Source organism: Taeniopygia guttata, chromosome 2 (assembly GCF_048771995.1).
Source record: "Taeniopygia guttata chromosome 2, bTaeGut7.mat, whole genome shotgun sequence".
Classification (NCBI taxonomy): Eukaryota; Metazoa; Chordata; class Aves; order Passeriformes; family Estrildidae; genus Taeniopygia; species Taeniopygia guttata.
In genome coordinates, this window is record NC_133026.1 from 47,692,112 (window position 1) to 47,706,354 (window position 14,243).

Below are 14,243 nucleotides of genomic sequence, written 5' to 3' on the forward strand. Positions count from 1 at the left end.
AACAGTACTATGAAAACACACTATCATACTTCTAGATTTTCAGAATATTGCTAAAATTACCAGCAATTACTCAAAACTCCTAAAATACATGCATTTTGAGTATCAGTGCTCAAAACTGGTGATGCTATAAAATAACCACATTCTGCCACCAGCTCAGTACATTACAGCTGAAAATCTAAAAATACCAGTCTGGAATCCATTATAAATGCTGATGGTAAATCCTGGGCAAAATTGCATCAATTTAGCAGGGAAAATTAGTTGTAATGATGTATATTAAGCATTTTATACCTATCTATATCTTGATGCTAACTACAAATTAGAGACCAACACCGGCAACGAGGGTGTCTGTCCCAGATAATATTCTGGCATTTCACGACTTGGTTTAATCCTGGATTAAAGGATTGAAGATTTGCCAACTACAAACATGTGGAAAGAATTCAACCTGAAAATCTCTTTTTTTGTTTTGACTGCTTGAGGAAACAACATTGTTACTTATCAACAAAATTATATAACTTCTATGTTATGTAATTATTATATTGCATCAAAATATATATCAATATACAGCATTAAAACATGGCTTATGTTTTAACTTATGCTTAACTGTGTGTAACTTATGTATCAAAAATATTGCATAATTTAAAAACACATAGAGAAGCTACCTGAAGGTTTTAAAGATACCTTAGCTTTCTTTCCACTGGGATGTATTCACTCTAAAACGAGACCTAGAAGAAGCTAAGATAAATGTACTAATTTGAGAAGGCACAAATCTTGATTCAAGGGTATCTTAGCTTTAGTTCTGCCTTTGCCATGGAGTTTTTAGCTTTTTATCCGTATGCCTTTCAACAGATCCTTGAGACAAGCTTATTTTAATATAATCGAAACAGTTCTTTAGCTGTCAACCACTGTTAAAATTGCAAAATACAAAAAGACAATTTCCATCACATACCAGTCTGTTGTGCAGAGCAGGACTTCCCTTGTGATTTTTCAACCAAATGTGAGGCAACAGGATGCAGTTGGTTAAAACGTTCACGTGTGAGGTTGCACTTAAAAGTTACATGTCTATACTGTCGCCTTCAGAACAAGTACACTCAAATATAACCATGTGTTCTGACAGAAACATGTTAAGCCAACAGGAGGGCAAAACTGACCTTGCACAGACTCCTCACAGAAACTCAGTCCCACAGTAGGACATCTTTTACCACACATACACCTCACAGCAACCATCATTGCTTGATGGGCCTTTGACACTGGCATGGCTAACCACTTTTTAAATTAAACCAAATTTCCTAGTTTCCTTCTGCTGGCACTGTGAAGCTGGAGTGATGGCACCATGTCCTGAGATCCAGACACTGAGCTAAAATCTTGGCAGAAAGCAGAGCGGAGAAATGGTGCTGGGCTGTAGAGCAAGCTTGGTTTCATGCCTTACACTTAGGTGTCTCTGACCACATCCAAGCCCACACTTAGATCTAGATCATATTTTGCTCTTGTCCTGACCTGTTTTCTCAAAACACACCTTCAAATCATCCCCTTCACTCTGAGGAACAGCCCTTCCATGCATGTGTCTTTATGAACTGTGAGGCTCACTTCTGTGTGTATAATTTATCATTTTAGGCAGTAGTATAAAGCCCTGTTCAGAAATAGGAGGCTTTGAAGACCTCAAATTGCTAAGAAGTAGCTGCAAAGTAAGGGATGCTGTGATGCAACAAAAAATCTTCCCAAGGTTGTATGCCATGGGCAGCCCTACCCTCACATAGCGCAGCCTCAAAGTTAAAGTTTTGTCATAAGCTCAAAGAAGGAAGCAAGGCAATGACTCTTTAAAGTACCAGGTCTTTTGCTTTTTGTTCTTAGAGCTTACATAGAATGAAGATCCAAGTAAACAACACTTGAAGAGTGAAGAGAAACTCTAATCTGTAAGTATACATAGAATGAAAAATAACCCCTTGGTATGCAGTTTTTAAAAGAATTCTTGCAACTTTGGCAGGAGAAAGAATTCAGTGGTCTGTTTTATTTTGAATCAATTTTCTGCACAAATGTTTACTCATTGTGTTTGGTAATTTCCTAGTAAGGGACAGCATTGCTTCATTCTTTTCCGTATCGCTACCCTGTAGTTTTACACTGTCTTCTAAAACTGGGAGGCAGTGCATTTTGTTTTCATCCATCTTTTGAGTGTGTGTGTTTGATATCACCCAGTCTCTGTAAGGACAAGAAGGGTTTGTTGTCTCTGTTAAGATACAGCTAAGGAGGTAAATAATCCTTTTTAGGAACACTTCATGGTTTCCAATTTTTTTGTATAAAAATAGTGACAATCTCAAATGAAAGAAGACTAACTTAACATGTTTTTCCATCCCATTTGTTCTTCAATGGACTGAATTGAAACCACAAAATATTGGTATAATGTTGACAAGCCTGCAAGACATGAACTGTTGAGCTACAAAATGGGTTAGGGGAATCATGAAAGGTTGTTTGAAAAAAGTCCATGTCTAAATGTAAAAATGTGCTTGATATTTAATGTTATTTTAGTTTTAGTGTTTTTCATTTAACTTCAGGTCTGTGTGGTTATTTTGAAATTAAATAAATTCTGCAATAATATATGTTATCGTAACATAGCCTATGTTACAATAACACAGCATGGAATTAGAACAAATTGAAATGCAATTAAAATGCCCTTAACAGAAAACATCTTTGAGAATAATGATGATTCTGTGAAACAGATGCAGATTTTAAACAGACTTTTGTTAAAAATTATTTCTATTTTTCACTTTCTCCAACCTAGTCTAGTTCAGTGCAGGAATGTCAGTTCTGACAAACACTCATTTTTCAATTTATTAAACCTGTCGAAAATAGAAATCTTTCATATGAGTTGAACTTTTTTCTCCTCCAAATTCAAATGAAACTTCTCAGTTGGGTGCATGCAGACAGAAAATGCTTCTTCTGCAGAGCCCAACTGTCAGAACACATGAAAATCTGTGTGAAGCCTGCCAGTCTCTCAGCAGACGTGTACAGGGGGATAAATTTTTGCAAACACTTGTTATACAGAGTAGAGCTCACTGTTCGACAGGGATTGTAAGAGTGTCATCATTTCTGACAAATGAGTGTTTTTTTTAATAAGTTGATATAATATTGATGTAACATAATGGTGACTCATGGACTTGGTTGGGAAAATAGCATGGAATGAAGGAGCAAGCCAGTGACAGGCTGATCTGGATTGCTAAATCAGACACAAAGTAGAATGAGCATTTTACCCCTTCCAAATGCGAAGTTGTTCATCTAAGAGCCAAGTACAAGTGTAATAGCAGTTCACTGAGGAGCCACAGGTATGGCTGTGATCAAGGGAGAATAAGCCTCTTCTGTCTCATATCCGGTATCTACAGGGGAAGGCAAAATTTGACAAAAGGTTTTTAAATCTGAAGACAGAGACAGAAGTACATGAAATGCCTGGAAGATGAGGTTGTACAAATTCTGTCCAGAAGTATGGTTAATCTTTTCTTCTTTCTTGCATTTTTTTCTTTTTTAAATAGTAAGATAGATAACAGTAAGATAAAATAGAAACAAGTTCCTGAAGATTGAAATGAATATTTCTTACCTGGAAAATTTTGACAGAGATTAAATTGTTTTCATAAATCACACAAAAATTTTGGATGAAAGAGGCCTTCAAGATCATCTAGTTCCAACAGCCCTGCTATGGGAAGGGACATGTTGCACTCAAGGAGGTTGCTCAGATCCCCATCCAACTTGGCTTTGAACACAGACAGGGACTGAGCACTATGACTTTTTCTGTCCTGAAGAGAACAGTCCAGGGAAATCTTACAGACTGTTCTGCAAAGACAGTCACATAAAATGAGTGTGATGGCATTATCCACACTGACAGCTGACAAATCTTGAATGCACAAGAATCTTTTTGCTGATCATATTTCTGAAAGAAACTAGTTTCTGGCCTGTTGGCAACCTACCCCCTTTTTTAGACTAAACCAACTATTTTTGCAATTGTCCTGCAGCCCTTGGCACCAGCAGCTGTTGTGGCACCCAAATGAACTGGTGCCCACTATTGCCTTGTGGGTCAAGGTTCATGTCCAGCAGAAGTTCAGCCAAGTCATGAGAGGTTTAACACTGAGGAAAATCAAACCTGGCTCCAAGACTTGAGCAATATCACTGAACTGGCAGTTACTAAAGGCGGTGGAAAGGCACAGAAACAAGAACAGCTGTGTCATGTGAGGTCCACATTAATTCTTTTTCCATGGACCTCCTGCTAAATTCTGGCAAAAGGACTTGTAAGTTGCATTTCAGGTCAGTAGGTTATAGCTTTGTGAATGTCAGTGTGATAGGAAACCTCACTTCGCCAGAAAGCAGCATTTCCTCTGTGAAACATGCCCTGTGTTATGTTACACTCTGTATTCATCATGCAATGATATTTCAGTGGGGTGTCTGTGCTACTGGGGAGCTGATAATCTCCTATCACAGCTGCTAGTAGTTTGTTTTTGTTTTTGTTTTTGTTTTTTGAAGATTAATGAAAATTACATCTCCTGCAGATTCTTACTATGCAGAGATTTTACAAAGACTGCAGAATTCTGCAGAAACCTTCATTTCATGGACTCAGTTGCCTATTTGCAGACAGAAATAGGTCTCTTGTCCCCTGCACTGGAATGTCAAAGTAAAATATCAGTTATCTGACTTCTGCCTATCTGTTCTTACTGCCTTCAGTTCAGGTTTCACTGCTGGCCTCTGGAGGGTGACAACAAGAAGTTCTTCCTCTCCAAGTGCAGCTTTGCTGCTGGGTCTGCTCACACCAAGCCACATTTCCAGTGTGTTGCCTTTCCCTCTGTGACACTTTAAAAAGTTTTAAACTTGAAATATGCATTTAAAATCAAAACAGTGTGATAACACCTCTTTTTAGAGACATCTTTTCAAAATGAAGTTTAACAATTTGGAGAAACTGATGAAGAGCTCTTGCTAATCCCTTCTGACTTGCATGGTTGTGAGATGGAGTACTCAGAAATGAGAACAGAGTGGAAGGAACTTGCACCACTTCTGATGCAAGAGCTGCGATGTGCCAATCTGCAGTGACTTCAATAAAAAGCTCCTTCACTGCAACCCATTGTAATTTTCTTAATTGTCCACATAACTCTGAAATGCAAGATGAAATACAAAAGGTCAGTAATGCGAGCAATCATTGCATCAGATTGAGATATGGCACTTATATTTGTACTGATTATAATAAGATATCTGGAGTCTTAGATGCATTGGGATAGCTAGAGAATAACTTTTCAATGTAGCAAGAGATCTTTATTACTGTGAGGGTAAGTGCTTAGAAATATTGCTAAGAAAGAACACAAAACACCTGAGGTGCATAAGAGATATTCATTCCCCACTATGAACAAAAACAGTTCATAAAACTGTTATAGGCATTTCCTCTTTTCCATAAAATGAGTGGACTGGTAAAAAACTTTTTCATCTCCCAACTTTTGGCAGTTCATGCTACCAAAAAAAAATGAAAATAAAGCTGAAGCATCACTCATACAAAGAGATTGAGGAACTGCTTTCTGAGGTGAAAAGCATTTGAGTATTAAATGAAAAATCTCAAAAAGTCTGGATAGAACTCCTTGTTGTGTTGTGAGATTCACTGGTAAAATGGATGACTTACCAGAGTCAGTTTTAAATCACAGTTCAGGCAGACGTAGCAGTATAACTGTGATAGTACAGAGTCCAAGACCATTCAGTTTTCCCTGCTTCTTTTCTGTAACTGTAATGTAAACATCCCCTGAACATTTTTACAAATAAAAATATGCTTCAAGGTAACACCCTACCTGAACTCTTCCTCTCCTATATGATCTTCTAGTACTTAAAATCCAACAGGAGCTGCATTTAGATTTATAAGAATTATTTCTAATCTCTCTTTTAGACTGCAGTATATTAACAATTTATAGCATACTTTTCCTACTTTACATATAGCATACTTTTCAAACTTACTATTAACTTGCATCTAGGTTCTGCATGGGTCAGACATCATGATTTACACTCACCCAGGATGTCCTTTCCTAATGTTTTTTAGCAGCCCATTTTGTAACACCCAGTTACTACATGTAAGATTTGAAATGGCCCTGAGAATCAGGACAGTGCTGCCTACGCTTCTTGGCCTGGCTGGATCTAAGCAGGATTTCCATGAAGACTGGGTATCCATGGTGTTTAATCCCTTGCTGAGAGAAACTGTCCATGGAGAAGAAGTTGACTGTAATGTGTTCAAAACTCAGCTCTCAGTAACAAACAGAATTTGTATCTTAGATAGAACAACATATGGTTGTTATCTGGCCCTGGGAAGGACAGTTTTGTGTTGCAAATAAATAAATGGATGAATGAGTAGCAGAATTAAAACAATATCTCTGATCTTCACTGTAAAAGCATGAAGATGCTCAGAAGAGAGGAGAAAAAATAACACAGCACAAAATCATCACAATGATGTAGTTTCTCTAAGGATCATTTCTCCCCATATATTATTGATTCATGCCTGTTTTTAGGACTATAGCTGGAAATGTCATAAGGACTAAAGAAGTTCTCTGCCCAGCCTTCTCATCCATTTTCCCTTAGGCTGGAGGATTTTGGATAAAATACAGGTTACAGCTACTGATGTCATCTGTGAGATTTCAGGATTATTCCTTGGACAAGAGCCAGGTGGGAAGTCTTCCTGGCTTTTTAGGTAGGCCATCTCATTCCTACCTTATCTTAATCTTTCCATATTCTTTCATTTCCAGAATATGTACCAGGAAGATTTCGTGAACATGACTGAAGGGACCAGGAACAGCAGTGACTCCTCTTCCACCTTCATTCACACCAGCACCATGAGTGCCATTCTGGTCACTGTCTACTCGGTTGCCTTTGCTGGAGGTGGAATTGGGTCCATCGCCATGTCCTTCGTGCTCCTCAAGATGAACACTCTGTCTGTGACCACGACTGCCATCATTAACCTGGTCGTTGTGCACAGCCTCCTCCTCTTCACGGTGCCCTTCCGCCTCCACTATTATGTCAAAAAGAAGTGGGTATTTGATATGCCATTTTGCAAAATGGTGAGTGCCATGGTGCACATCCACATGTACCTGACCTTCATATTTTATGTGATCACGCTGGTGATCCGGTGGCTCATCTTCTTTCAGTGGAGGGACAAGGTGGAGTTTTACAGGAAGCTGCACGCCATTGGGGCGAGCGCTGCCGTGTGGGTCTTCGTCATGGTCTTTGTGGTGCCGCTCTTCTACTTCGAGTATGGACGCTCAGGCTTATACAATAATACAACATGCTTCAAGTTCCACAAAGAACTACAGCACGAGAGTGTGAAAGCCCTGAACTACACCGTAATTGTAGCTGTTGCCCTCATTTCTTGTGTCCTCTTGAGCTTGCAGATTTTTATCCTGGTAAAAGTGGTGAGAAAATTTTCCACCTCTCTCTGTTCACATCAAGAATTCTGGGCCCAGGTGAAAAACCTGATTTTCATCTGGATCATCATAATTTGGTTCCTTCCCTATCACCTGTTCAGGGCCTACTACATACAGAGTGATTTTGACCAGTTAGAAAGCTACAATGAGGTTTTTTTGAGCCTGACTGCCCTGAGCTGTCTGGACCTGCTGTCATTTGTGCTGAGTGGAAGCCGCTTCTTCAAGCAAAATGTGGGGATGCTCCACAGAAGGTTGCCTTGCTGCTAGCATCAGCCTCCTGCAGTGTCCTGCAGGTCCTGCAGCATGTGCAGGACCTGGGATAGGACAGTGATACAGTGATGGACAGACACAGCAAACTCACTCCTCAGCAAGTTGAGGGTGTGCTCTGGAAATGGTGCAACACGCTCGCACAGGGCTTTGCACATCAGCTTCCTGGAGTAATAGAACAAACGGCCTCCAGTGTCTCAGCTAGTAAACAGGAAGGTGACTTCAGTGATTTCCTCATGGTGCTACCCAGTGATCTGTGGATGGACCTGGAGAAAAGGGAAGAAAGTTCATGGCTCTTCTGTCTTACTGTTTTTACATCAAAATTTGTGAAGTCAAAGGCACTAGGGGGAGACTTGATAACTGTGATGCAGAAACACAAATAAGGAAGCTAGTTTATATGGACTAAGGTACAGATTATTGAAATGTAAATATCTATATAATTTCCCATACATTTCATATTTATTTCCCATAAGCTCTCATAAAATATCAGGGAAGACATTGTTCTTCCTGAGCAGGTCTGTTTCTTTACTGTTAAGTGTAACTTTCTAAGTGAATTGAACTATTAAACCACCTATTTAAAAAACTAAATCAGTGATAGATAGTTATTTCTTAAAATATTTTCTCAAAATCACTTTTTGAGATGGTATCACTGCAGCAGAAATGAATTTTATCTTTCTCACATTATGAATATATGTCAAAAAAATTATACACTATTACTGAAATGGACATTGCAAGTTCAAACAAAAGCCTGTATTATCATTCACAAAATTTTTCAGTTAAAAGTAATATTTTACAGTCAGGACGAAATTTTAGATCATTCAGACAGAATTTGTCTTCTCTTAAAAAGACAAATATCTTAGGCATCCAAGGTAGCAATGGCTTTTTGTAAATCTTATGTTGATTTTGTGCATTTATGAAGTATATAAGTAGTTACTCACAGTGTCTTTAGCTTGGAAGCAGTTCTATAAATTTTGTACCCTGTACGGATGGAAGGAATGAAAATATTGCTGCTTGGATTGGAGGGATGGAAAAAGCTAATAGCCCTAGTGTAGCTGAAAAGCATATTATATCTCAGTGAGACATTGCCAGTTGCTGTGCCTGAAGACAGAAATAAATTCCACTAAAAAAGATTAAAATTTTGGTAAAATGTTTCTATGAAAGGCATTCAGCTTTTATAGCTCAGCTGCTTTATACCTATCCCTAAAAAAGAATATGAATCTCAACTCATCTAATGCAAGACATCAATGGCTTGCATTAGAGGAGCTGAGATTTATATTCTTTATGTTTCTTATATCTTTATTTTTCTTGCCATCTGCATAAGGTCACATTTTTTTCGCCTAGAATTAGTGGGATAATAATTTAATCATTTAACTAATTAGAGGTTATCAGCTGATCAACTTCCATGAGAGTCTCTCCTCATGATGCTGTTGAAATCCACCTTTTCACTCTTGTGAATCTTTACATTCCTTTCTGCTTCACCTTCAACATCTCTTGCACATCAGACAGCAATAAAATAACAATTGGTTGATGTTGTTGTACCTGTGCAATCTCATTGCTGCGTTCATTGCTTTTGGTCCCACCAAGATTGTTACTTTTATGGGATCCCATCTCTTCTGCAGTCTTCCTACCTTGTCTTCCTTCCTTTTTGCTTCAAAGTCCTTTGTATATATCAAGATGTTTGATCATAAAAAGGTATTTTCAGGTCAGAGTATGAGTCATGCTATACAACACCAAAAGGTGGAAATCACTGAAGTTCATAACACAAGTGAGATGTTGGGAAGCTCTCATGGCTCACCCTTTGCAGACAGCCTGGACCACATCTGTACAGAAAGAAATGTTAGAGCTTGCAGTGTGTGTGTATGTGAGAAAAATCTGACCAAGAAGTCTTTGGTGCCCAAAGGATCACAGTAAAAAGGATGACAGCTACCAGCCAGATTCAACAGTAGTTGGGGAGCTACTTTCAAAACATGGAGAGAATCAACTTGGGTGTGTAGCTCACTATTAGTTAACTGTGTGTCATTAAGAAAGCAATAAACTGCTATGATACAGATTTGTTTTAAAGCTACACAAATAAATAATATTCTCCTTGTGGTGGAAGAGGATGGAAATTGGCATAACATTTTTGTTTCCTCCCCTAGCAACATGGTTGGTTAAAGAAAATGCCTTGCATGCATTCTGTAGGCACTGTATAGCTTTGTAACATTATATTATAACCTTCTACTATAATAAAGTTATTAACAAACAAAATGACTGTGCTTAAAAAGTAAAGTCCCTCCTACAAAAATGCACATAAATTATACAAGTAATTAGAAGTATTTTATATCTGCATTTGGAATGAAACATAAAACGTGATTTTAAAAACAGTACCTCCCAGCTATAGAGACAAAAAAATCTTGTTCAACCATGTATTAAAATCACAATTTAATTCCTGTAAAAATGCAAACTTTCACAGTAGCCTGCATCATATCATCACAAAAAAATAGTAGCGCCTTCTTTCCCCCTAATAAAATTTATTGCTAATGATGTTAATACTAACTCAGCATGATAACAAGCAAATTAGGGGGTCCAATAATTCTATTATTTAAGTTGGTGATGTTAGCCAGCAGCAAGTCATGCTTTTTATGGAACTGTCTATGCAAACTTTATGTCTACCACTTGTCTTGCTTTGTGAGAGTCAGTGTTTGGCAGAGAAAGCCTTCTCCTGCTCTGAGACAATGAACTCCTTTAACTGTGCCAGGAGTTGACCACTATAGAAGAAGGGGAATCTCCAGTTACCTTCATCTGCTTGGTCAGAGGCACCACAATCATGAAGGTGACTCTTTTTTTTCCCTAACTGGATGACAGAGGATAGTACTAAACTAGGAAATAATCGTGATCACACACTACTACAGAATGAGGGGATAAGATTTGAAGAACAGGACTGGGAATGAGGAGAAGAAAGCAGACTATCAGCATACTTCTGCCACACAGCAACAAGGCAAGGTGACTGTGTCTCTGGCCTTCATCTCAAGTTATTTATTTAATCCTTTAAAGTTGCTAAAAAAGTGGCACTCTCACTGATGGGAGCAAACTTGCCCTCAGCCACTCCTTGTTCCCACTCCTGCATCACTCTTTCCACATGGCTGGAATTTGCCTCCTGAATGTCTTTCAGCTGCATCTGTTCCCTCTCTAGTTCACCAGAGAATCATGGAAAATCAAATCAAATCAAGGCAAGGACAAATGCAGCAAAGACTGCATTTTGCAGCAATCCTGACTTGAGGTTTTTATCAGACTGTAATCCTACTTGTCTAACTCCCTTTAGGATACTGATCTTTTCTTTCCAGGCAGTTTTCCACAGGCTATGTCACCTGACATTTCCATTTCCATGTATTCCCAATAACCAGGGTGCCTTAGACTACTAGAAATACTGGCTGGGGAAGAAGGTACCTCCATAGCTGCAGGCCAAGAAAGGGGGTTCAGGGGTTTCAGGCACTTTATGCTTTCTCCAGGGATAGAGAGAGATTGGCATGAAAAACCCTGAGAGCAGAAGAGGTAGCAGTTTCTGAACAAAAGCCTCAAAAGAATTGCAGAATTGGACATTTCTGACTCGTAAAGTCAGTCATTTCTGCTGTTTTCAGAGAAATAGGACTTGGCGTGCATTTTCAGTATAAGTAAACCCTATGGCTAAGACTTGATTGGAAACAAGGGCTGGCTTCAAAAGTCAAGGGGCCATTAATAAAACACCAGGCTTGACTTCCCAGACAAAAATTTCAGAAAATCAAACTAAACTTTCTGACACACAGTGAAGTAATTTTCCTCACTTGCGAACAGCTGCTTAATAAATCAAATTTTTTTGCTGAATAGAGAAATACCAATGAAGATAATATACAGTGCTCATTCCCTGGAGGCTACCTATAAGTAATATATAGTCCTCTTTTCTCTGGTGAGGCAGCAGACATGCCATCTGGCTGCTTTCACCCTCAACCAGAAACTTCCCTCTTTTTTCCCCAGGTGCAGGACTGTGCATTTTCCTCTGTTGAACTTCAGACAGGTAGGCTCACATGACTCAGGTCTTTCTAATAGCAATGGTGCCAGAGCCATAGCTGGGGAGGGTAATGCACAACCAGCTGGTGGCTCAGTTACCAAATCCAGAGGCAACCCCACCCACAGCAGGGTCATAGTCAGGAAGGGACACATGCCCAATGCCGTCAATACAGGCGAGACAGACATTGGCAGAGAAATTTGATAGCATCCTCAAATGCCTCATCTGAACCTGTAGGAAGCAAAACCCTGATTTGTGCTCGACAGGGAACACATGCTAAGGGAAGGACTCATGGAAAAGAGCTCATAGCCCCTGATCTGCTTTAGAGTCCTGCAGCATGGAGAAACACAACAACCCGCCCATGGCTGAGAGGGGAGGCATACCCCAACAGAGTGGTGGTACCACGATCTCTAACAACAGCATGTAAGAATTGCACATAGGACTTTGTCTTCCCAGTACTTTTCCCCAGTGGAGCGAGAGCTCACAGAGACTTCACTAATAAAATAAATACAAAAATGCGAGAGAAAATTATAAAGGGCAGGTTGTGTCTGTGTTAATGGGAAAACATGGTGGACAACCTTCAATCATACCCTTGGAGAGGAGAGTCTTGCGTGTCTGGAGGCTGCATGGAGAGAAACACAAATTCCACATATATAGAGACAGACCACAGTCCCAGGCCTCTGCTACAGATCAGCAGCTGAATGAGAATCCTCTCAAGACATGAGGAAATAGCATCACAAAACAAAGTTTCACATAGGGAAAAGCAGTATATAAGTTAAATTCAGCTTGCAAGAATAAAACTGTCTTTACAGGGAACTGGCCTTCAGAAGTTTAAACCTGAACAGCAGACAACCTGTATATAGTATCATGAATCTGTGAAAGTGGCTATTAAAAAAAAAAAAAAGCTTGGCAATTTTTAGTTCTTTCATGAAATGACAGTTTCAGCTACTATAATATGACTGGGTTTAGGTATTTCAGAAAATAATGGTCATTTTATTACACCCCTGGACCACATCCTTTGCTTGGTCATCCTGATCACCTGAAATACCTACTGGTTTCCAGCACTTCATAATACATTACCTTTTATCACTATTGTTCTGGTATTGATAGAGGAAGGTCAGGTCAAATATCAATCCAAGGAACAAAAAATTTAAAACCCCTGTAAATTTTACGGAGTTGTCATCGGAAGAGTCTTTATTTTTGGGAATGTAATATATAGTGTGCTCAGTAATATACTGTGGAGTTTTAAATAGTCTGGGAAATAAAATGAAAAGAGTTCTTTCTGTTATCTTTTAAACCAATGAGTTCAAAAAGCTAGAGGTTGGACATTTTGCATAATGCATGCCTACTGTTTTCTATCATTTTGCAAAATAACTGGAAGTCATTCTGAGAAATGATTGAAAATTTTATTCTTTTTGCAAAATATTTGGTTTCATAATATGGCTGTAATGTATGTCAGAAATTGGTGCAAGTGTAGTTGTACATGATCAGAGGGAGATGAATAAGATTTCTCTCTAATTGCTGAGTAATCATTCCTGAAGTTGCCCCAGGATTTTCAGCTTAAATTTAGAGAACAACTGTACAAAAAGAATATGCAATGCTCCACATATGTAATCCCGAAGAGAGAATATTGTGCAACTATTGCTGGAATAAGGACAAGGAAGACAATCCCAAGACAAAGTTGAGCCATGAATACTATCTGCTTAGAAAGTAAGTATGGAGAGCACACCCTCTCTGGCTTTTTAAGTCTAAATGTACATATCAGTGCTTTTCCCATTTACATATACAGAATTATTTCTAATAAACTGCTTACTATGTGCCTCATTTCAGATATGAAATTCTACATGTGGACACACTGAGAAGTTGATTGAGAGCAGGCAAACAGAAGAGGAGTCTCCTTTATGTGTGCATCAAGGATGTGTACAATATAATCATAAAAGCACATATGGCTGTGGCGGCCACAACTGTGCCATGAAACACTTGTTGTCTAAGTGTGCAAACATCACCAGAGATTCTGCTGAGCACTTCAAATCCTTCTGTGTAGTGTGCCAAGGAAAGAGAAGGCACTACTTGGAATGGTTTTCTGACTGGTCTGTTCTGAACAAGGAGAACTTAGTATAGGGTAAATTGACTGTCAACATGCAATCCATGTTTCTGGGCAGCTTGAAGTGGATAATGATGCACTAGGAGCTCATCACAAAATTTTTTGTTCTCCATCCACTTACAACAACAACAAAAAAAAGGCAGCTGAAGTGGTCGTACAGCTTCTTGACATCTCTTTCACTTTTGACGGCCTTTTTATATTGCAGGATCATGGTGGAACATAATTCATTATTCGGGTAGTGCAAGAACTAAAGTATTTGTTGTCTCGGCTCAGCTTTGATCATGGAAAACCAGGATACTGTAGAAGGAGAGAACTAGCAGAGCATCCAAACAGCATAGTAAGGAGATGTACAGCAAGTGTCAGGCAGATGATAATTCATAGGACCAGTCAGTGGGAATATGCTTTGTGAAGTTTGCTAAGAATTCAGCTCATC

General features: G+C 38.9%; 1 protein-coding gene across 1 annotated transcript; it reads left to right on the forward strand.

The window, feature by feature from the left end:
- Positions 1-1,635: 1,635 nt before the first annotated feature.
- GPR141 (G protein-coupled receptor 141) lies at positions 1,636-9,932 on the forward strand. The gene is made up of 2 exons (XM_030265197.3): positions 1,636-1,910; positions 6,744-9,932. Exon 2 carries the CDS (start codon positions 6,747-6,749, stop codon positions 7,683-7,685), a length of 939 nt encoding a protein of 312 aa, XP_030121057.2. The 5' UTR covers positions 1,636-1,910; positions 6,744-6,746; the 3' UTR covers positions 7,686-9,932.
- Positions 9,933-14,243: the final 4,311 nt, after the last annotated feature.